Source organism: Mytilus trossulus, chromosome 12 (genome assembly GCF_036588685.1).
Source record: "Mytilus trossulus isolate FHL-02 chromosome 12, PNRI_Mtr1.1.1.hap1, whole genome shotgun sequence".
Classification (NCBI taxonomy): Eukaryota; Metazoa; Mollusca; class Bivalvia; order Mytilida; family Mytilidae; genus Mytilus; species Mytilus trossulus.
The window spans coordinates 16,146,551-16,171,300 of record NC_086384.1 but is presented as its reverse complement, the minus strand read 5'-3'; the positions used below and the strand labels follow the sequence as shown (position 1 = coordinate 16,171,300).

The following is a 24,750-nucleotide window of genomic DNA, read 5'->3' as shown; positions in this document are numbered from 1 at the left end:
AGGGTGTCCTAAAATGGTAAAATCAAGATCACATACAACATTTAAATATAAATTGTAAATTATGTATTGCTCGGCTACACGTTTAACACGAAACATTACTTTTCTCGTATACATGTATAAAATGAGAATTTATAATTGACAAAATCTTTATTGAAGAAATTTTATAGACGAGTTATTCTTTACCAGTCAAGTTTCTAGAAAGATCCATATATGATTGCAGATCAGTGGCGGATCCAGAAATTTTCATACGTGGGGGCACACTGACTGACCTAAGAGGGGACCCGCTCCAGTCACGCTTCAGTGATGCCCTATAAAAGCAACCAAATGTTTTCCAAAAAAGAGGGGCTGGCCCCCTAGCCCCGCCCTAAATCCGCTTCTGCAGATTATAATTATTATCATGTGGTTGTATACTTCTAAATTACTACTATACAACAATTAAAATATAATTATTCGTACATGTATATGTAACTAGGTGATATATGTTTTTGTAGTACTCGAATAGAAAGGTCAATAGCGGAATCAACTTTACCAGGTCGGTTGTAGAATGTTGTCTGCATACGGCCTTCAACAATTAGCAAACACCCATATAGTCGGCTATGAAAGCCACAACATGGCAACAAGTGAACAAAAATTAAAACGATAAAAACCCAACGACCTGTAATCAGTTTCACAAAATAATTTCTTACGACTAAAGTTGATTGTAGGTATACTGAATTGTTCATGACTTACGACCAAATTTAGACGTAATTAAGATTCTTATGTCACATATATTTGACATTTTATATACGAAAACAAAAACCGAAATAGTCATTAACATAAAGCAATGACTGAATAACAGATGTCCGACTTTCGAAATATGCAGAATCAATAGTGCGAGTCTGAACCCGATTTTAATCAAGTACAGCGGTGTTGTAGAACACCATACGAACAAACGAATAAATCAATGGCCTGACTGACAAAGTACAAAAAAAAAACCAGCTACGAAGATTATATATAGAAGACACCAAGAGCCGATTAAAGAAGTTCAAATTAACTAAGACCTAGCTCAAAGAAAAACGCAACTAGTGAATAAATCATGATTGCCTTATAAGATTTACTTTTAATACAAAATGTGTATACATGAAAAATTAAATGGCTAACATAAGATTATACTTACTTTGAACTTTTTCTGTTTGCGTATACCTAGTCTGCAGATACAGCTATAGATGTTATGAGTCACAGGGTAATATAAAGCAGAAGAATACAACTATTTTTATTGTGTTCTAATGGCAGACTTACATGAAATCGAACTGGCTCCCTTGAACAGGAATGTGGACAGAACTATTTGGCAAAGGTTAAACAACACTACTTAAAAATAAAATTGAGAATGGAAATGGGGAATGTGTCAAAGAGACAACAACCCGACCAAATAAAAAACAACAGCAGAAGGTCACCAACAGGTCTTCAGTATTTATTTATTAAAATGTGCTACTCTTGTAGTGAAAATATAATTTGTAAAATTGAAGCGAACTTTTAATTTGTAAAATTGAATCGAACTTTTAATTATTACATGCCCGGATGTTTACGTCCTTATCCTCACTATCAGCCAACACAACAGCAGTACAAGGGTAATAATACGGTGCTAACATTGGTGCAGTCTACTTTATTTACAGTAACAAAATATTTATAGTAACATGTCGCATCAAATAAACATATGATATGTAAATAGCCATGTTAAATGTATATTTCATCATATATATTATTATCTAGTTTTAAAACTGCACAATTTTCCCCAAAAAGATATAATGCTTCTATATACGCTAGTGATTTAACGCATGAAATAAATTTAAAAAGGTTTTCTTTTTAAAACAGCATCAATATATATTGGGCTTCTTTCAATATAATATGAAAAATCGAAAGGACCCAATTTGATATATTGATGCAGTTTTAAAAAGAAAACCGTTTTAATTTTTGCGTGAAATCTCAAGACCATTTATAAGTAAACTGTCTATATGGGAACAATTGTTCAAAACAAGCATATAAGATATGATCTATAAATATTCTTCTCTTCAGTGTCACATGGGATTTTTTCTATTCAAAGCACAATATAATATTCTTCCGCAGTATCTTTATAAATTGCCGACATTGCATGCTAAATTTTATGGAGTTATGCGTCAAAGCACTAGCATATACATATATATAAGCATTCTGTCTATATGTGAAAAATATTACAAAACAAACTTAAAGTACAACAAAGATAGCTTTAACTATAGTTGTCTATTTTCATAAGTTTAAACATATTTATTTTCATTTCATTTGAGAATATGTTTTCTATTTAAAGCAGAATATAGTATCTGTCCGATTTTTTTCCCCACAAATTACATATTGCCTGCTAAACTTGTTTTTTAAAAGTATTTTCAATGTCAGGAGAGATGCTTAGAAGAGCATAATTAGCCAGGAATCTTGCTGACTGCGTCAATAAATGTTATCTTTACCCAGTACGTCAAAAGATCTTCCACGACAGTTGCACTGAAAAAAGGTGTTTTATTATAATCCGAATCACTTTTAATATCATATCTTTAAAAAAAAACAAAAAAACACGTAACTACATGTATCAATTGATAATTGTAATTTTATACTGCAGTTGCATTGCAATTGAAACTGCGAGCTACTGTTCCCTTATGATACCCCCGACCAAATATTTCGGTAAACAGGAAAATGTTGAGTGATGAATCTGAAAAAGCATCACACGGTATAGCTGACTTATTATATAAACCCTGAAACTTTTCCTTGAGATTTTGTATAATGTTTCAAAAAATTAAAATGAACAACTCAAAAATGTTCATATAAATATGTAAAACTATAAACAAATGATAAACATCAGGAGAGAATTGTAACTATAATCCCCTTCGCTTTCATGAATTTGTCCTACCAAACTAGACTATTTACCAGATTTGCACATATGCAACACGACGGGTTGTTGTGTCATGTGTACTTTCGTTTGTCTGTTTGTCTTTTTTATTTTTAACATGGCGTTGTCAGTTTATTTTCGAATTATGAGTTTGCCTGTCCCTTTGGTATCTTACGTCACTTTTTTTTTAATAAATGAAACAACAAATGGAAGTTTTTAACGACCTTGACTGGCTTTACAGCCCTTGCACGGTCGGTAATGGAATACAAGTAGTTGAAGTTGTAGTTAGTTTCCTTCAAAGGTGTGTTTTTTAAGGATTTCCTTTTCGAAAAGAAACAATTTCATTGGCAGTGAATATTTTGAAGTCTATCAACAAATCTCAATTTTGAACAGTTGTTTTGATTGCTTTTACGTATGTTTATGTATCTATTCTTGGTAAAGACTGTATTTTTTTTGGTTAAAATATGCATGAAAATTGGACATTTCCAAGCGAGATAACCCGAGTTGTTAAAGAAATTTTTATGAAAACTCTGATAGTTTCAGATATATATTTTTTATGACACATGATATCTCGTATGAGTATTTAAATTAAGTCTTTATAAGTTTGGTAAACTGACATAACCTCGGTTTTTAATGTATCTGTGTTATTATATTGTTCATTTTTTATCGAAATATATCACGGTATAATTTAGTTTTGGATGTAACGCGTCTACTGATTGGCTGACGTTATTTTGTTATCAGCCCATAGACATAATTTAGTCATGTGACTGTTACGTCATCAACGTTTTTTCATGGTTTTCTACGGTTTAAAATTGAATTTAGAATTAAATTATAAGAAATGACTGTAATATTTTTTCTGTCTATTGGAAATAACATAAAAAAAATGTGGGGAACACTGTTAAATACGCGCGTAACCGTTATTCAGTGTGCACCACATTTTTTTGGTTATTTCTTCATAGACAGAAGAAATATTACAGTCATTCCTTAAATAATTTAAAAAAATGTTTTCTTCTTAAATACAACATTAAATCATGATGTTTCTATTGTTGACATTACCTGACTAATCAAACGTTTTTCCGAATCTGAGAAATGTGATGAAATAACCAATGGTTTCTATGATTTAAAAAGATCTGAAAGTATAAAGACCTTTTATATTCAGAATTAACGTGTTCAGTGTGCTATTCGCATGCGCAAAAGAAGTCACCGAAACACAAGTGTCGTAGAGGGTTATAATGCTTGTCACGAGGAGACGTCACGTGTCAACATGGGTCGTTTAGCAATGTTATATGGGAAACATGTGCTCCCGGATCCCGGATAATACAGATCCACGTTTGTTATTTTGAAGGATACATATTTTGTTTAACACATGTTATGACAAACACTTGTTGTTTTCTTTAAATGATTGGTTAAATCAAAGTAAGTCTCGAGATTGTCATCATTCTCAACATCAATCATACATGTACCATTGGACGTTTGCAGTTGGATAAATGAATTTTTGTGCGGTATCCTAAATTAATCTGAAAGATTGCGAATTAATTTTATTATAAGGATTTTTTATAAGTTGTACAACTAATGCCATACATTTTTTAACAGGTTTGGCGGTCAATTTATAAGTTAATTGTACGGGTTTTTAGAGTGACCACACAAACACACGTCATTATATATATAGTCTATAGGTATAAGTTTATATTGTTTTTATACACATATAATTATTTTTGAAGCTTTTTTATTGCGTCCCTAGACGTAACATGTATAATTGACAATGGTGTCGCTATATATTTTGACATTTTCTCATCAAAAGCGAATTTGCGTTATTTAAAAAAAAGGAAAATACCATAAGCTGAACAGATGTTTCAAAATTTATCATTTATAAGGCTCGTAAGGCTCGTTCTTTTTTTCTGATCTCTGATGAGGTGAAAACAAATGACTGAAAATATTTTTACAAGTTAAACATACACACTTATGGTATATATTTCATAAAAATCGGATTCTAATCTATAAAGGTGTTTAAGAATTGCGTGATTGAAAATTTTTGTCCATAAGAAATTATCACTACCACATCCCCCCTTTTTCTATCAATGGTCTACTCCTCATGTGTGCGTGTGTGTTTTAATCTGAGTGTTATTTTGATTCAGCAGACCTTTTTGGAATGAACATTTCCTAGCATCATTTTAACTGACTATACGGTAATGCTTTTCGTGTTTGTGAAAACACTCGACTCATTTAGCCTCTTTCACGATCTAACAGTTTGTATCTTTTAAATATGTAAAGTTAATATTATAAATGCATATTTTCTATTTGTTTTACATATTTCGCTTAAAGGAATGGTAAAAAATAACGTTTGGACATGGTGGCTAGACATGCGATTTATATAAATTCTAGTCCATGAAAAAGTTTTTTTTACAATTGAAACTTTGAAAATGTTTATCTTTATCAGAACTTTCCATTGAATTTAGTTTTAATATGATTTGATTATATTTTAGTGAAAATAATTAAATTCAAAATCTTGATTAACTTTCTTCATAATCATAAAAACAGTTTTCTCTGCTGAATACTGCGATGAGGACTTGCTTCAAATTTTAGCTAGCGCGAAGAAAACGGGTACGAAGTTAGAAAATAAAGGAAGTAAGAAGTTGATGTACCAAATTTCGCAGATTTCATGTGCAAAACTACAGTCAAACATAAGCAAATGCATTTCATTCAATCTGAAATGTTGTGCCGGACATGCAATAATTAACGTAAAAGTGGTTCCAAGCATGAAGGTCATTCACATGGACGTACAATGTACTCTTGATATACCATTCTGTATGTATGTGCCTGTCCCAAGTTAGGAGCCTGTAATTCAGTGGTTGTCGTTTGTTAAATATTCGTTTCTTCTCTTGTAAATGGAGGGTGTAAGGGTAGTGTTGGCTATTGCTATATGTAAGTTTAACAATTGACGTTACACAATGTGTTTCTACAGGGAAAGCATTGCCTGCTGTTCCCGCAGAACCCCTCAAATGATTAAAAAGTCATATCCTAAAGGTATGTGAACACCATAACTACAATTAGATGTCCAACCTGACAGTTTCGGCCATGTTTATTTGTTGTTCTAGTCTTGCTCATCATGTTTTACAATTTGTAGGTTCTTGATATGTATGATAATTGATTAATAATTGCTTGATGCCGCATCAGCTATAAAAGTCTATATCATGGAGGTTTTACATTAGACAATTTATAAAATCAGTTTGAGCCTCTGGTCTTTGTTAGTCTTGTATTATTCTAATTCTTGTTTCTTGTGTACAATTTGGAAATTAGTATGGCGTTCATTATCACAGAACTAGTATAGTTACCTTTGTTTAGGGGCCAGCTGAAGGACGCCTCCGGGTGCGGGAATTTCTCGTTACATTGAAGACCTGTTGGTGACCTTCTGTTTTTTTTCTATGGTCGGATTGTTGTCTCTTTGATACATTCCCCATTTCCATTCTCAATTTTATTACTATCACAGAATTTATTAGAATATTAAAAACAACACGTTTAATAAATTCTTGCGTCGGAAGAGCTTTTCTGGATTTTCATTTTTTCTAGAAGTGATTTAATACCTACTGAATAGGATTATATTAAAAGTGAAAGGACATCATTTCTATATTAGATAATAAAAGTTTGTACATTTCAAGTTTCTTCTGTGAATAGATCTTTTTTCAACGTCCAGTGGCAAATCAAATGCATAATCAGAACGAGAAAAGATTCGTTCGATACGAATATTAACAATTATGTTTTCTTAACCGACACGCTAAGTCGGAATTTTAAAGTGCTAATACAACGTAATAATCCGTATGAAGACATGTCGCCCTACCCGCACTCATTACTAGTATAAGGATCCTAGCCGACCAGCCTCTGCTCTCACTCCTTAATGGGGAGTCGTAATGTTACAGTGTTTGATTTGATCCGGTCTGATTTCTAACCCACGATCTTCTCGTAACGAATACGCTACACTGTAGAGACAACCAAACACATCAAGAACTCATTTTGTTTATTAACATATGCTGGAGTACCAAGACAATCAAAACCAAGGAGTAAACTAAGACTCATAAAACCAAAAGACATTTACATCAACAGTTACAAATAATAAAGAAGAAACAACACGAACTCCACTAAAAACCGAGAGTGAAATCAGGTGATCCGGAAGGGTAAGCAAATCCTGCACCGTATACAGCACCCGTCGTGTTATTTCTTTGTTCAGTTCGGTAATGATGGAAAATTTTTATGGCTGAGGAAGAATATCAGATATGATTTCTGACACACTTTTGTCATAGTGGGCACTCAGCTCATGATTGCGACCGTAAAATGTCTTAAGTGATGACCTTAATTTGATTGATTCATAGTCCTGTCTTAGCAATTTTTGAGAGAGCAGTATCCACGTTCAACAAAATCAACGGACTTTGAGCTAGCTCTAGAGTAACGTATCAATTGAGATACTATACTCCATATGCTGGTGCTGCTGGGATGTTGCTTCTCAAAAATGAAAAGTTGACTATAGGAAAATTAAAATAATCGCGTTTGTCATAAATTTTGGTATTTAACCTACCATGAGTAGTCATTTCGAGATAAAGGTCTAATTATGAAGCAGATTTAGGTAGTATCTTTAATTTCAAGTTCATTTAGATATTAAATTTAAGTGATCACTGAATCTATTATTATTAAAAGTAACAGTACTACATCAATATACCGAAAGGTGAAATTAAAGGACTTGGCTAATTTATCTTCTCCTTTCTGTGCCAGCCCTTGGATAAATTCTGCTTCTTAGGAATACAAAAACAAATCTGCAATTAGAGGAGAGCATTTGGTACCCATTGGGATTCCTATAGTCTGTTGGAAGACCAAACCTCCAATTCAACAAATATGTTGTCAATTAAAAAGTCCATCATGGCAGTGATATCCTCTTCAGTGTATTTTTTTTTGCTCGACTCTGTATGATTTTTCACAAAGTAAGCTGAATGCCTGCCCAAAACTAGATATTTAAAACATCTAGTGCCCTTTTTGTTAAAAAAAAACATTAGCTGACTATCGCGAGTTCTTTCAGTCGACCTGTAAGTTTAATATGTGGAATAGTGGTATAAAGAGTTGAAAAATCAAAGTTGAAAATTAATATTGGTACAATGTTTTAATGATTGAGATTGTAAATTCGCCAATAACTTTTTTGAATCTTTCAGAATCCACATCTGATTAACACCACTTCTTGAATATGTCGTTTCGGAAAAGTCCTTCTTTAACTGCAGTGAGTATATATGGCAGTAAGAACTTTATATATGGGTTTAGTGGAACACTTGGAAGAACCCGCAATGTTCCTTTCCTTATAAGGGTTATTGTGAAGCTTAGGAATCCTATATAAGGATGGAAGATCCTGATCTTCATCCTTTGGATTAACACCAATGGAGATTAAAACCAATTTGTGTGGTTTTTTTTTTGTGGTCACTTAACTGACTCTTATGTGTAAATGAGAATGTGTCCTTAGTACACGGATGCCCCAATCGCACTATCATGTATATATTTAGTGAATCGTGCAATTGGCGTGAAAAATCTAATTTTGTATTCAAATTAAAAAGATCATATCATATGAATATGTGTACTAAGTTTCAAGTTAATTAGACTTAAACTTCATAAAAAAACTACCTTGACCAAAAACTTTAACCAAAAACTTTAACATGAAAATGCACAATCATTTTCTATGTTCAGTGAACATGACATTAGGGTCAAATCTACAATTTGGCATTATAATTAGAAAGATTATGGCATAGGAAACATGTGTACTAAGTTTCAAATTGATTGGATTACAACTTCATCAAACACTACCTTGACCAAATGTTTTTAAACCTGAAGCGGAATAGACGGACAAACGAACTAGCGGCCAACGGACGCACATACTAGAAAACATAATGCTAATACATGCGCCATAAATGTCAAACATTGATGACCAAGCATGCATATATACTATTGGTTTCGATTTACCGGTTTTGTATTCTCAATGATTCAGCATACCAAATAATTGAAACATAAGTTTGATGGATTTATTTTTCTCTGATAGAAATATAGACATAACAAATTCACACACATGATTGGTTGTTGATTGTTTAACTTTCAGAGGCAAACATTTCACGCATTTTTCGAACAATTAAATGCAAAAGTTGAAAAGAAAAATTGCGGAGCTTGTTTGATAATGAACTAAATATATTTTTATGCAAATTTAATTTTCAACCTTATTTATTAAAAGGGCAATCATAAAAAGTATTTTGGATATAAATATAAAAAAAACCAAAACAACCGCATAATGCAAATAAATATTTGTGTCAACATATAGGAAGAACAGTTGAAATTCTCATAGTCCAAACTTGATTCGCATTATCTCAATATATGAAATACGTTAATCATAATCACATTGTCCATTCAATGTTTGTGTAAAATCAACAATTTATTATATAAAAACATGATAAACATTCTTTCATTATGTAAAAATCGTTTATACAAAACTAGCTTATGTTGATAAACAGCGGGCGATAACTCTAAATGGAAATTACTGTTGTAACAACCCTTGTCACGTAAGGATATGGTTACAATTCAAAATATACTAAAAGTTATTTTTCACTCTTTGAATGCGTCTAAATTCTCTTCTGAACGTTTTCTGCTTTCTTTAGTGTCGTTTCAGGTGAAAACAAAATAAAGAAACGATAACTAGAACACAATTAGGAAGGAATCTTGATGAGGCCCCAGTGGCCACTGAGTCTATAATGGTATCCGACTTTATCATAACCCAGTACGTGTTGTAATTTTCAACGGCAGTCGTGCTGAAATAAAAACAAACAAATTGTGACATTTATTTTTACAATTCAACTCGCTTGATAATACAGACTCGTTTTTATGAACATTTCCGGTAATTGGAACAAACATAACTGCAGTTTTATACAAATAGCTATGAAATGATGTGATATATCAGTGCAGTGCCAATGTAACGACAAGCATTGTTGTGTAGGATATACGCCACATCAACGTAAATATCATTAGTGATTTGACAGGTGAATGCCATTCCAGTGACGAAAAGCACTGGCATCATTACAATGTAACCATCAACACTGAGGTGCCAGATATACTTCATCCAATGAGACGATCAGACGGACGCGTCTGTTGTACACCATTTAATGTAACGATAAACAAGGACGCGTCAGTTATACACCATTCAATGTAGCGATTATCACTGACGTGTCAGTTATACACCAACCAATGTAACGATAAACACCGACGCGTCAGTTATACACCATCTAAGGTAAAGACAAACACTGATGCGTCAGTTATACACCATCGAATGTAACGATAATCATTGACGTGTCAGATACAAGCCATTCCAATGTAACGATAAACACTGACCTGCGACTGTCAGATATGCACCTTATTGATGTAACGGTTAGCGTTGTAAATTATACACCATTCACGACGTGTCAGATATAAGCCATTTCAATGTGACGATAAACACTGACATGTGACTGTCAGATATACATAATTTTAATGTAATGGTAAGCAATAACGTGTCAATTATACACCATTCATGACGTATCAGATATAAGCCATTTCAATGTAACGATACACTTTGACGTGTGACTGTCAGATATACATAATTTTAATGAAATGGTAAGAAATAACGTGTCAATTATACACCATTCACGACGTGTCAGATATAAGCCACTTCTTTGTAACGATAAACACTGACGTGTGACTGTCAGATATTCACCATATTAATGTAATGGTAAGCAATAACGTGTCAATTATACACCATTCACGACGTGTCAGATATAAGTCATTCCAATGTAACGATAAACACTGACGCGTGACTGTCAGATATTCGCCATATTAATTAAATGGTTAGCAATAACGTGTCAATTATACACCATTCACGACTTGTCAGATATAAGCCATTTAAATGTAACGGTAAATACTGACGTGTGACTGTCAGATATTCACCATATTAATGTAATGGTAAGCAATAACGTGTCAATTATACACCATTCACGACGTGTCAAATATAAGCCATTTCAATGTAACGGTAAATACTGACGTGTGACTGTCAGATATTCACCATATTAATGTAATGGTAGGCAATAACGTGTCAATTATACACCATTCACGACGTGTCAGATATAAGCCATTTCAATGTAACGATGAAAACTGGCGTGTGACTGTCAGATATTCACCATATTAATGTAATGGTAAACAATAACGTGTCAATTATACACCATTCACGACGTGTCAGATATAAGCCATTTCAATGTAACGATAAACACTGACGTGTGACTGTCAGATATTCACCATATTAATGTAATGGTAAGCAATAACGTGTCAATTATACACCATTCACGACGTGTCAGATATAAGTCATTCCAATGTAACGATAAACACTGACGCGTGACTGTCAGATAATCACCATATTAAGGTAATGGTAGGCAATAACGTGTCAATTATACACCATTCACGAAGTGTCAGATATAAGCCATTTCTATGTAACGATAAACACTGACGTGTGACTGTCAGATAATCACCATATTAAGGTAATGGTAGGCAATAACGTGTCAATTATACACCATTCACGACGTGTCAGATATAAGTCATTCCAATGTAACGATAAACACTGACGCGTGACTGTCAGATAATCACCATATTAATGTTATGGTAACCAATACCGTGTCAATTATACACCATTCACGACGTGTCAGATATAAGCCATTTCAATGTAACGGTAAATACTGACGTGTGACTGTCAGATATTCACCATATTAATGTAATGGTAAGCAATAACGTGTCAATTATACACCATTCACGACGGGTCAGATATGAGCCATTTCAATGTAACAGTAAATACTGACGTGTGATTGTCAGATATTCACCATATTAATGTTATGGTAACCAATACCGTGTCAATTATACACCATTCACGACGGGTCAGATATGAGCCATTTCAATGTAACGATGAAAACTGACGTGTGACTGTCAGATAATGACCATATTAATGTAATGGTTAGCAATACCGTGTCAATTATACACCATTCACGACGGGTCAGATATAAGTCATTTCAGTGTGACGATAAATTCTGACGTGTGACTGTCAGATATTCACCAAATTAATGTAATGGTTAGCAATAACGTGTCAATTATACACCATTCACGACGGGTCAGATATAAGCCATTTCAGTGTGACGATAAACACTGACGTGTGACTGTCAGATATTCACCAAATTAATGTAATGGTTAGCAATAACGTGTCAATTATTAACCATTTCAATGTAACGATTAGCACTTATGTGTTAGTTAATAGTATACGCTATTCCAATTAAACATTGCAGTTACATTTTGACTTCGGTGAAAGAACAGTTTTGATTGGTGTTGCACTATATATATTCTTTAAAAAGTATACTTACAAGATTGTAATATTTCCCTGTGATGTTTGTGGGGCTGTAAATTGAAAAGTAACGCTGTCTTTATCCGAGGCTTCTGTGTGGGTAACGGCACCTTTCTGTTGACAATAAGTGTTTATGTTAATAATATGGTTTTAAATCATCAGGTAAAACATATTAAGTAACAGGTGATACAATTTTCCCGACTAAAGTACTAAAAAATTCGTATGACTTTGACCAAAGACTGCGGAAAGGAAGACAGGATAACAAATGTTCACTCTCTCAAAATGAGAAAATTAAACCATTTAAACTATAAATATGAAGAGCCATCAGTAATTTTGTGCTATGTTCTGTCCTGTTGGAAGGGTGTTGTCTCCTTGACACATAAAACGATTCCGTTCGCAATTGTAAATCGACTATGTAACACAACTGCGTTTGTTTTTGAACGCTTTTATCGTTTGCCATGCCATTTGTCTTTTGCCATGGCATTGTCAGTTTGTTCCGACTTATGAGTTTAAAAACCTCTTTTGTCCCTCTTCACATGGCAAACAGAAGATGTCGAAAATCAAACAAGGATTGTATTTTGTTACTATTACGGCCACTATTACTATCACTATTACTGTATATGTAAAAATGACTACGTGTTTTTTTTAGTTTTATCAACTCGTTGTTTTAAATTTTTGTTGATCACTTTTCAAATAGCCTTACAGAAGAGACATTATTTGTTGGAATGCACCTCTTTTATTTTATATCACCTGGAAAGTATCCACTGGAAAGTATTCCTGGGAACTAACAATTTAGTAGCACAGATATCGAATACGTGGTGGCAAAACAACAAAAGTTTCGCCAAAATGAAAACGTCGCACACATTTTCGGAATTTACAGAGAATGTGTTATTGTATATCATTCACATGATTTCTTGTTGACCGTTAAATGAATGTTATTTATATAATTGATAATCGTCGAACAAGAAATACGGATACTAAAGTAAACACGATGACAACAGTTTTGCTATTGTCGACTTTGCATTCTTGAGAAGTCAAATACCACTATAGTAATAGGCGATGTCTTTAACGCTTTTAATTTGGTGAGACATTTTTTTATTGATTGTTGGTTGATTATTTGGTGCTTAGGGCCATATGGCAAATATTTCATACATGTTCAGGACGACAACAAATATATAATGAATGCAATAGTGAGGACCTGTAATAGTGAAAGTCTAGGATGAAAGTTTGGTAATTTATTATGATTACCATTGGTAAATGAAGGTACATATATTTATATTGGACGTGGACAAACGTTTTGACATGGAACATGCCACCGATATAGCGCTAACTTTATACACGGACTCCTCAAATTCATTTACTTCCTGTCTATTTTTATTGTAGTCCTGTCATGTAATGCTGTCATTTTAATGTTATATTTAATGTTATATTGCCATAGAAGCGGGAGGTTCGGTTAGCCACAAAACAAGATTCAACCCACTATTGTTTCTTAAAATGTCCTGTACCAAGTCAGAAAATTTGCCATTGTTATATCATAGTTCGTTTATGTGTGTGATGCATTTTTGTGTTGTGTTTCTATTGTGTCGTTGTTCTCCTCTTATATTTGATGTGTTTCCCTCAGTTTATTTTTGTTACCCGGATTTGCTTTTTTCCTCAATCGATTTATGAACTTTGAACAGCGGTATACTTATACTGTTGCTTTTATTTATATTATAAAGATGATCATGTGGTTATATGACGGTAGATATGTAAGTAACAATATGAAAGGTGAAATGTCTCAAATTGTCACGTTTCTCAAATTAAAAGTGCACATGATTGATCACGTGTTCCTAGATCCGGGATGTAAAATATATGTCATTAACTATTCGATGTATATTTTGAATTGTGTGACAGGTGCTTTTGTCAAACAGAAGTTGTTAACCTTGCTCCATCCTTGTCCTTGGTATTTGGTTGATATTTGTCTTAAGGGTGCCTGGTCTTAACATTAATGTATTATCTCTTTATAGAAACTCACGGTTTCTAATACTTGTTTAATTACGTGACCTAGGAACTTCAAATGATAATTTCTTTATTAATTAAAAATGCTGAATTCGTTTTCGGATACTGTCTACATTACTCGTTACCTGTTTGTATGCAAGTTGATCGTTTGTATTTTAATCACTTTTGATTGATTGATAGAAATATCTGTTCACTTATGGACATTTCATATATTATCATTTTAATTAGTTTTCTGGTCAATTCAACAAATTTACACAGCCTCCAGCCCATTGGTGTTTGTATTACTTGAAATGTTTGTACATGCGAAATACCTGATTAAATCGAAGATGTTAGTCTTTTTCAGATAATGCAGATTAATTAATTTGATGTCTGATGGGTGGGACTAGTGCATTTATATATTTTGGAAGTTAATATAATTTATGTTTGCAAATGTTAATTTATGCCAAAATATAATTATCCTTACTTGTGCGTTGAGTTTTATTTTACAACATCAAAATGGGAGTGGAGGGAAGTACTGTTCTAGTGTGTTGGTCTAGGGATTCAGATTTTTTTTTATTAGATTAGACCGTTGGTTTTCCTGTTTGAATGGTTTTACACTAGTAATTTGGAGGCCCTTTATAGCTTGTTGTTCGGTGTGAGCCAAGGCTCCGTGTTGAAGGCCGTGCATTGACCTATTATATATAATAATGATTTACTTTTTTTTAAATTGTTATTTGGATGGAGAGTTGTCTCATTGGCAATCACACCTCATCTTCCTATATCTACTACAAATGTAACTAATACATATCAACAGATTTAGAATCTATTATAAAAAAACATAGAATATTTGTCCCTAAGCGTATAACCCGTTTATCTATATAAAAAAAAGATGTGGTATGATTGCCAAAGAGACAACTCTCCACAAGAGACCAAAATGACACAGAAATTAACCAATGGTGTTCACTGTACGGCCTTCAACAATGAACAAAGCCCATTCTATCGTTCATTTTTTGTTGTTTTCATGGGTCAATATTCCTTCGATGTAGAATAAGTATCTATAATTAATCATTTAGATAAAATCTACTATTAAAACAATGGATTACTGCATCTATAAAGTAACTTACTGGGCTATCACACGGAAGATATTTGGAATTCGCTATGAGGTTAAAACCAGCTATTTTTGTTCCAGCTTGATTCCTGGCCTGTATCAGATATCCCCTGAACTGCTTTGAAGCAGTTTTTTGTAGTGTAACTTAGAAAAAAAAACATACAATTGTTTTAATTACATTAAGTAAGCTACATGATTGTATATAATATTTTTTTGGTTTTTGTTTGTTTACCGATATATATATACGGTTTAGGTTTTTTTTTAAATCGTTTGAAGTCTTCCACATTTTGTCACGACTTGAAGGCCGTACGGTGACCTATAATTGTTAATGTTTGTGTCATTTTGGTCTTTTGTGGATAGTTGTCTCATTGGCAATCATATCACATCTTCTTTTTTTATAGACCTATACAGCTGACTATACTATAATACTGTATTCCTATTGATCATTACTGGTAAACTTATATAGAAAGACAAAATACGTTATATAAAGTACGGTGATCTATAGCTAGTTTAAATCCGTTGCTCTAGAGATTGCTTTTCATTTTTGTCTCTTTGCAATCATACCACATCATATTATGTCATAGCCTGGCGAATGGCCCGAGAACACGGTTATTTTGTACACTGTGCATCTCTTTTAGACTATAAATTCAAACTAAAAAAAAAGGCACTAGCTCTACCTCAAAAAGATTTTAACAGTTAAATGTACTACTATTGAACAAATAATATCAAAATTATAGAAAGTTTACCAGCTCTAACTCAAAATATTGACAATTCTATGGTAAGAAAGTCTACAATTCAGTTTGAACGTTTCTCTTTTTCAATACAGGCGCGGATCCAGAGGGGGGTTCCAGTGATTGGAACCCCCCTTTTTTTGGGACGATCAATGCATTTGAATGGGGACATGTAATTGGAACCCCCCTTTTTGTCCTGGGTTATGAACCCCCTTTTTAAAACCCACCCCTGCAATATGTAAAACTTTGATTATACCTGAGATAGTGTCTCCTCCAGTATACTTGGTTTTGCCTACTACCACTCGGTAAGGCGCTGGACTCGTCTGCGCAGTACTTTGATGTCCTGGCGTCATATCGTTACATGATGATTGCAAAGCTCCGGTTTTTTTCCCATGTACATAAGAACAATACAGTAACATAACAACACACTGTAGATAAATCATTCCCATTTTTGAATCTTTTGTTGAAGAAAGAATCTACAAGAAAAACGGTTTAATAGATTAAAAAATTAAAAAAAAAAGTCAAAAAAAGGGGGGGGCTTACATGATGTTCGGTAGCTCTTTTACACGATGAAAGAAGAAGATTGATTCCAAATGAACTAAATTAATACTCAGACACAATATTATCAAATTTAACACACTGTTTAATTCAAAACAACCAAAGACACTAAGAAACCTCTGCAATTTCATACGATGTATTAATACTAGTAAGCTTACTCCTTCTTAACAACCATAATTTATTTATCATACTTATAAACAAGAATTATTTCTTTATACAATTGTAGCTTTCACATTTGACTGTCTAAGTATAACATATATATAATTCTTTTATATGTTATCTCATCTGAAATTTTATGCATTTTTGTTATTTTGTGTCACGATACTATTTTTTAACTTCTCTGGAACCTTTGTACTTGTATGGTTTTATGAGAATAAAGTATCTATCATAAATAATTCCTTTTAAAATTCCGCTTTGTTTTGTAATTTTTCCCAATTTTTTTCTCATTCTTATTCCAGAATTGTAATTTTTACCCCTTATATCCTACATATGTACATTACATCCCCCCCCCCTTAAAAAAAGCCCACATCTCAAAAAGCGTGTCAATGGAAATCAATGTATCACTACAAATACTGCATATATATTTTTTTTAGTTTAAAAAATTATGTCTATAAAACTATTTAGAAATATAACATTGTATAAAACACCCACTGTTAGTGTTAGTAAACGTTTTGCATACCAGACTCAAGCTGGCAGCCACTTTTATCGGCATTTTGCATACATAGAAATACAACCAAGAGAAACAATGAACACATACCTATTCGAAGAGGACGACCCACCGTAATCAAATTATGATAACCACATATTATTATATACATTTTGTCAGACTTTAATGGTGTCAAGAGTCACATTTCATATTTCTGTGTTTCTCTTTTTTATGACTACATTGAAGATCTTCTTATTGATTTATTATTAAGAATTCATTGTAAAGAACTTCACCTTCTATTGTTAAAAACTTTCGTATCACATGCAATTATAACCATAAAATAATAAACATGCAATTATACTTTAATTATAACTAAATTTCGTTCAAACATTTCAAAAATGTGTTGTTCCGAACAGCCATAAAGCTCTTCGTAGAGAAGACGGAGAGGGGATATCATGACGGTCAGCTTTAATCCGAAGAGATAGGAAGCCAGAACAAACGACATAGACCTGCAACAGGTAAACTGACATCCTCAGTGGTGGATCTAAAACTATTTCATAAAGGGGGGGGGGGGGGGACGCTGACTGACCTTAGGGTGACCCGCTCCAGTCATGATCCAGTTATTCCCTATACAATTAATCAAAGTTTTCCTTTCCCATGATAGGGGGCGCGGGTCCACCAGCCCTACGGATCCGCCTTTGATCCTTGTAAATTAAGATTGGAGTTGAATGACGCCACAGGACTGAACTTACATCGTACAAACCCAACATTTTAACAAGTAGTTGATATAACAATGTAGAGTTACTACTCTACAATAATGAGTCGAGTTACTACTCTACAATAATGAGTCGAGTTACTACTCTACAATAATGAGCCGAGTTACTACTCTACAATAATGAGTCGAGTTACTACTCTACAATAATGAGTCGAGTTACTACTCTACAATAATGAGTCGAGTTACTACTCTACAATAATGAGTCGAGTTACTACTCTACAATAATGAGATGAATGTTTTTGAAATTGATTTGCTATAGTATAGTGATAACCATACAATTAAGGTGGTACCCAACACTTGCACTAAAATTAATTTGGCTCGTTTAATTTTCATAAAATTTTATCAAAGTACTTACTTTGACCCTTTAACAAAAATATGAAAATTTCAAAAATTTTGAACCAACCGTTTTGTCAGAAAAATTACACTGGTTATATAGCAGTTTGACAAACACCAATTTTGATCATTGAGAAGCTTGATATTCCTTTTACAACACAACATAATTAAAACGTTTAGCTGACTTTACAGAGTTATCTCCCTGTAGTGTTAGGTACCACCTTAACTAAATCGTTAACTTCAGCAAATAAACTAGGAAAAGCTTCAAAAACAATGGATCAATCTATCATTGGTAATTTCGTCAGTCTCTAATAATGATGCCAATTGAGGTTTAAACTTTAACATTTTTTCACATTAAAATCAAATTAAAATTGTGACTAACGAAAGACTCACCTAAAGTGCAAAAAGACAGTCACTCCCGAAAATTTAAACCTTGCTTATTGTCAAAATCCAGTAAAAATACTAGTACAATATACTATATATGTAAACGGAACAAAATGTCAATTAAAATACAATATCAATGAAAAGATCAGTAGGTTGACGATGTTCGTGTACACATAGACAAAATGACCGGAGGGAAGAAAATATGATCAGTACATCGTTAAATAACATCATAACCACTGTGACACATTATTTGTGTGAGTGTGCCATTGTACATGTATAGCAATGTTTTATGGCTTATATTTGTTTAACATTTGTAAAATTTTGTTATCTATTTAGCTGGGTTTTTAATTCTGTCAATGTGAATTTCTTTAGGTGGGAGAATGCTCTCAGACTGGTAACACATGGATTTTATTTAATAATTGAATGCTATTTTTTGTAAATTTACTGGGGGTGTAAAAGCGTTGACCGAAGTACATTTTGTATGAAGCGCGGAAAATCTTCATTCTGCATTTAACTGTAAACAGTAAATTATGCATCGGTTTAAGACTTTCTATATATGCTGTGTTTTGTATACACTTTTTTTTTGCCTCGGCATTGTCACATCTATTTTTGACATAAATCTGAATGTTCCTTTGTTAACAATAGCAATTACTAAAAAGAAACCAACCAAATATGACAGAAACGAGTCAACGACCCCAACTGAACTACAGGCTGCTGGTCGTAAAGTTGACCAGAAAGCCCAAAGGCGGAAACTACATGTATGCATCCTATATTACTTTTTTCTAAATAATTTTAGTTATTTACGCCACCACTTTTAGTTATTTACGCCACCACTTTTAGTTATTTACGCCACCACTAATGGCCTTAGACAACATTATTGTAATGTACGTCATCTACATTTAACGGATAAAGGTTATTTTACTTCATATTATACTTTTAAAGTAGATGTAATTTTGTACGTGTAATTATATTCATTTGACATAAGTTAATTTTTAAATATCGCTGAAATTAAGATCAATTTACAGAAGAAAAAGAAAATGACAATAAAGAAATTCAATTACATGGGACAATATATACTTGTATCATGAATACTTTTAGGGAAAGGCAGTTGGAAGATAGGTCAAATTTTGTTCCTTCTCATTCTTATACCGTGTAAGTATATTTTTCATGATCAACAATTTAATGGCACAAACTTTCAATAAAAAAATGTCTTTTTCCTTTCCATGACTTAATTCTTAATATTATTTTTTTTAGAAGGAAACAATAACCCATCTTCCACAATGTTCAGTCTCTAATTTGAAATTATAATGAACATTTCATTTTTGAAATAATTTTAAAGGTTTATATTATTATAATACTTACATTTCGTTGCATCCAAACTAATACTTGTATGCTTACACAAATCCCGTGGAATAATTAGGATTTAGATATATTACGGTTGGGGAAATAGTGCATAGAAAGTTGCGAGTAAAATCGTAGTCACGAATTATATTAAATATGCTAATGTCTAAAAAAGGCGGACTTTCTACTGTGGTAAATTAGGCGTGATTCACCTAGGAGATGGATTCTGAATCATGTGAACTATTTTTAACATATTATAGTGTATTGATCATCAGAATAAACAGGTGAACATTTTTGTTTGGACCATGTTCAAATAGGATACTATTTTACATTGTTCAAGTCATGTAATAGTTAATAACTACACTCCACTTCTTATATCAATCTTTTAATTACGTGTGACACGATATAAAGATTCTCGACGGTAGTCTAAACTCTTCATGCAGGACCACTAAAACACGTTTCTAGATTACAAAAAGGCAGACATGGTCAAATGAAGGTCAGAAAAGAGGGAAACTTAAAATAAACGGAAACAGGCAGAGTAATGCGGGAGAAACACAAATTGTTACAAACAGTAAATGCAGATTTTTTTTGTACATAAATCAGGCCGTTAGTTTTCTCCTTCGAATTGTTTTACATTCGTCACTTTATGGTCTTCTATAATTGACCATGCGATATGGGGTTTGCTCATTGTTGAAGGCCGTACGGTGACCTGTAATGTTATAATTTCTGTGTCATTAGGTCTCTTGTAGAGAGATATCTCATTGGCAATCATTCCAATTTTTTCATATATATACAGAACAGTTCAACTTTTTCAAATCAGACTTGATGAACTGTGTGAAATCATTTTATGTCGATGAGTTTAACGAATGATACATGTAACTGAGATACAATTATAGTTCTAAATGGTTAGCGTAAACAACGTCACCAATACGTCAGGAAGCTGTCTCATATTACTGCAGCTGCTGCTGGTTCAAAGCTACCCTAATTAAAAATTACACACTTGTATCTTCAATCTAATTAAAAAACAATCTCAAATCGTGTGCTCATATCAGAAAACGGGAGCAACGAGAGAACTATTTAATTAAATTGATGTATCCTTATAGGTTCAATGAAGTGAATAATATTATCGTATACTAAGCTTTAATTGATATTATGTGCAGTATTTGAAAGAGGAGACTACGTTTTAGCTGTAGGATTGACTGGACAAACTGGCATGTATATCTTCCGGTTGTTACGATATCTATGAACTTGCGTTTCCATTCATGATTTCCTGAATATAGGTTTGTTGCTTATCAGGCAGCTTTTGGTCGTCATGAGTATTATCCGATGTCGTAATGACAATAATGACAAATTATCATATCGTCCCCTTTTTTCTCGATTTAGATATCCATCAGTTTCGAATTTCATCAAAGTTGCACTTAGTATGATATACATGAAGGGTACCACATGTTGAGTAGGATATAATTACTCTTCCGGTACATCTCAAATCCTCATATTTTGGTGTAGTTCGTGTAATGGCGAAAACATACTGTAGCGATGATGTGTATGTTCAGCATTTATAAACTAAAGATCAGACAAATCACTCGTATGTATTATTGAAAGCTGACGAATTTCTTTAGTAATGCCTCTTCATTGACCAATCTTTTTATAAGCGTATACATGTATACTTCTAGATGATGATTACTTGTAATGCATCATTTATGATAGTTATAGTTGGTTGTTTACGCTCACCGATGATACGGTTTATTTAGTAATTTCTTTTTCAAAAGACACCTCAGCATCAGTTTTAAATTATAAAGTAGTAAAAACTCCACGGACAAGCTCTCGACTTTGTCTGTAATTCCACGCCAGCAAGTCGGCGCCCATGCATTTGGTAACGTAAAAGTACCACACTTGCCTAATCGGTAAAAATGAACTCTTCCAGTTACAGACGACGAGTCAGACAATTAATATATAATCTAAATAATCTAGGTTCAGACTTGTTTATGAACAAAAAAAAAAATAAAAAAATGAAATAACAATATATTTTTTGTTGTTGACACATCTACTATCCTCAAATTATATTTTTTACCTGTTGCCCTGCACTTATTTGATATATTTTTTTTTTATAGTTCAAACGATGATGATACTTTTATGTATCCGCATTGTACAAACCATTATGACATATAGTATATTTTAAACAATCCGGTTACATTCCGTCGCATATATAGGTTATAAATATTTTTATGGTTCTTTTAAAACGAGGATGATTTTTCGTATATTTTGAACGTCCGAAGTGTTTTTTGGTATTCCCCATCATTACTAACGTCCATATGCGGACATTTGAAAGCTAAATATATTTAAACATATAAAAAAGTTATGAGGATTAATAGGGACATAAGAATATAAACTTATATTGTCAACATCGGAAGACAAATATTTGATTAAAATGACATTTTATGGAAATTATTGATGTATTTTTCTGTTTATATGTTTTAAAGACACGCGATGTCAATTTCAGGTTTGTCAGAGTATTTAGGTCCTGTTTTACAAGTCAACATGCGAAATGAATTAAAAAAGTTATTTGTCAACGCGAATTTATTAAGTGACATATTCTTTAAATATACACATGACTTTTGTATATATTCATGTATGCGTTTACTAGGTATATTTCTGAAAACAGTATTATCATAATGTTATGAACAGACAGTACTTACGGTGACATATTGTTGGTAACTTCTGTGTCATTTGATCTCTTGTAGAGAATTGTCTCGTTGGTAATCAAACCTGGACCGTCCGAGTTCTCCCAATTGAATTGTTTCATTATGACATATTTTTTTAATGTCCGGGCTATAAAAATAGCCGACTATAGTACGGAATGTTTTTTTTTTCATTGTTGTAGGCCACATGGTTGCCTATAATTGCTAACATCCACTTCATTTGAATTTGGTGGATAGTTGTTTCATCGGCATTAATTTGGACCATCTTCTTATTTTATACCACATATTCTTATTTGTGTAGTACAGCCTGATTTTATAATTTATGTTAATAAATAGTATTTGTATATATTTGTTCATGCATTGACTCGATGACTGCCTTTGACAGAGTATACAGTATGACAGTACTTTGATTTTCTATTCACTTAGGTATTTACATCCTGGGTTTTCTATTTCTTTATTCCGATTGGTTACTCTGTGAACTCCTTGATATTGAGGCACTCTTTTCAAATTCTATACAGAGATATAGAACACTGACACTTTATTGTGATTTAGATATATTTATTCTTATTATTCTGGAAACCATTTTTTATATTCAGGTCAGTTATATTCTTTTAATTACATTAGTATTTGATGCATGTATTTCTATATTTTTATCTTGGTATAAAAGATATGAATGTGTTATGAAAATGTGTATGAAAGTCCACTTTGATTCCCATGAGTATGAAAGAGTTCATATTTTTACTTTAAGTTGGTATTTGCAAGACAGAAAAAATATTACAGTTATTGTATTATTTTTCTTATTTGGCTGCTATTAGATTTCAGCATAGAATATTATCTTACATTGAGTTTAACTATATTATTTACTATTTTTGACATTAAGACTTATGAAGTCGCATTTCTTTATATTCAGATTCCAGTATGTGAAGTATATTAAAGAGTACAGTAACTTTATAGAGGTGCGCTGCTCAGCCCTTGTATTATATACACGGTAAGTTGTGTTTTGTGTTTATATGTTTATTTATTTACGTGTTGTCTATTTATAATATGTGTTTTAATTAATGTGTGTCTTGTCTGTGTTTGTAATGTGTTATTGTTTAGTTTACCTTATCTCCAAATTGAATAGTGTATTAGAATCGATTACTTTAGATAATGATCGTTGACACAAGGTGATATTGATATCTGAAGTATTGCATATTGAACAGTTACCGGAAATAGACTTTGGTATAAATGCTTATGATTTGTAGTAAAACATACTTTATAAATTATGGTATATTTCGAACTGAAGTTAACTACTTGGATGATTTATATTTCATTTTATTAATATGGAGATAATAATTAGAGTTATCGTTCTTTGAACGAATGTATTGTGACTTATTGTGTATTTTATAAATATGTTACAGGGTGTTTATTTGAGATTACTTATACTAAACCAATTGAACCCAACTCAGAGTTTATTACGTCCAACTTGATAAGTCTACATTTGGATGTTGACTTACCTCCCTTATACCTGAACCAGATATCGAAGAATACAAATGAGTTCATGCCTCATGCATGTCTGATGAGTAAAATAATGTCGCTACTTCATACAACATTCCAAAGATCATCAAATTCAAGTCAGTCAATGTTAACTAATATAAGACAAAGTATAAAAACAAAAATATAATAATATTTTTAGGTACAAAATGTAGCACAATTAAAACAAAGATTGTTTCAACCTCAATCAGACGACCTTAAATGACTGTCTTAGATGCATGATTTTCACTTACATTGTACATGTTGTAGTTGTTAGTGGTTTTGAACTAGCTGTCAGATAACTGCGAGTACTCTCAGACCTGTTCATTGTGCTTTTTGTGTCGGGATGTATAATTACCCGGTCACGTCCACTTG

The 24,750-nt window shown here is 32.6% G+C and overlaps 1 protein-coding gene across 2 annotated transcripts; it reads right to left on the bottom strand.

Annotated features, from left to right (window-relative positions):
* Positions 1-9,393: 9,393 nt before the first annotated feature.
* Positions 9,394-20,334, bottom strand: LOC134692803 (putative defense protein 3). 2 transcript variants are annotated; one of them, XM_063553356.1, is made up of 5 exons: positions 20,186-20,334; positions 16,384-16,603; positions 15,413-15,540; positions 12,331-12,425; positions 9,394-9,711 (listed from the first exon to the last, which is right to left on the bottom strand). In XM_063553356.1, exons 1-5 carry the CDS (start codon positions 20,195-20,197, stop codon positions 9,558-9,560), a joined length of 609 nt encoding a protein of 202 aa, XP_063409426.1. In that variant the 5' UTR covers positions 20,198-20,334; the 3' UTR covers positions 9,394-9,557. The 2 variants fall into 2 exon arrangements, with proteins under 2 accessions (XP_063409426.1, XP_063409427.1); XM_063553357.1 differs by lacking the exon at positions 20,186-20,334 and adding an exon at positions 18,833-18,995 and having other exon boundaries at positions 9,396-9,711.
* Positions 20,335-24,750: the final 4,416 nt, after the last annotated feature.

Excerpts from the sequence above, each read along its gene's own strand:
- LOC134692803 (XM_063553356.1), bottom strand. Across the intron at positions 12,426-15,412 it reads ATCTTCCGTGTGATAGCCCA|AAAGGTGCCGTTACCCACAC; the intron begins GTAAGTTACTTT and ends TATTGTCAACAG. Across the intron at positions 9,712-12,330 it reads CAGGGAAATATTACAATCTT|CACGACTGCCGTTGAAAATT; the intron begins GTAAGTATACTT and ends TTTTTATTTCAG.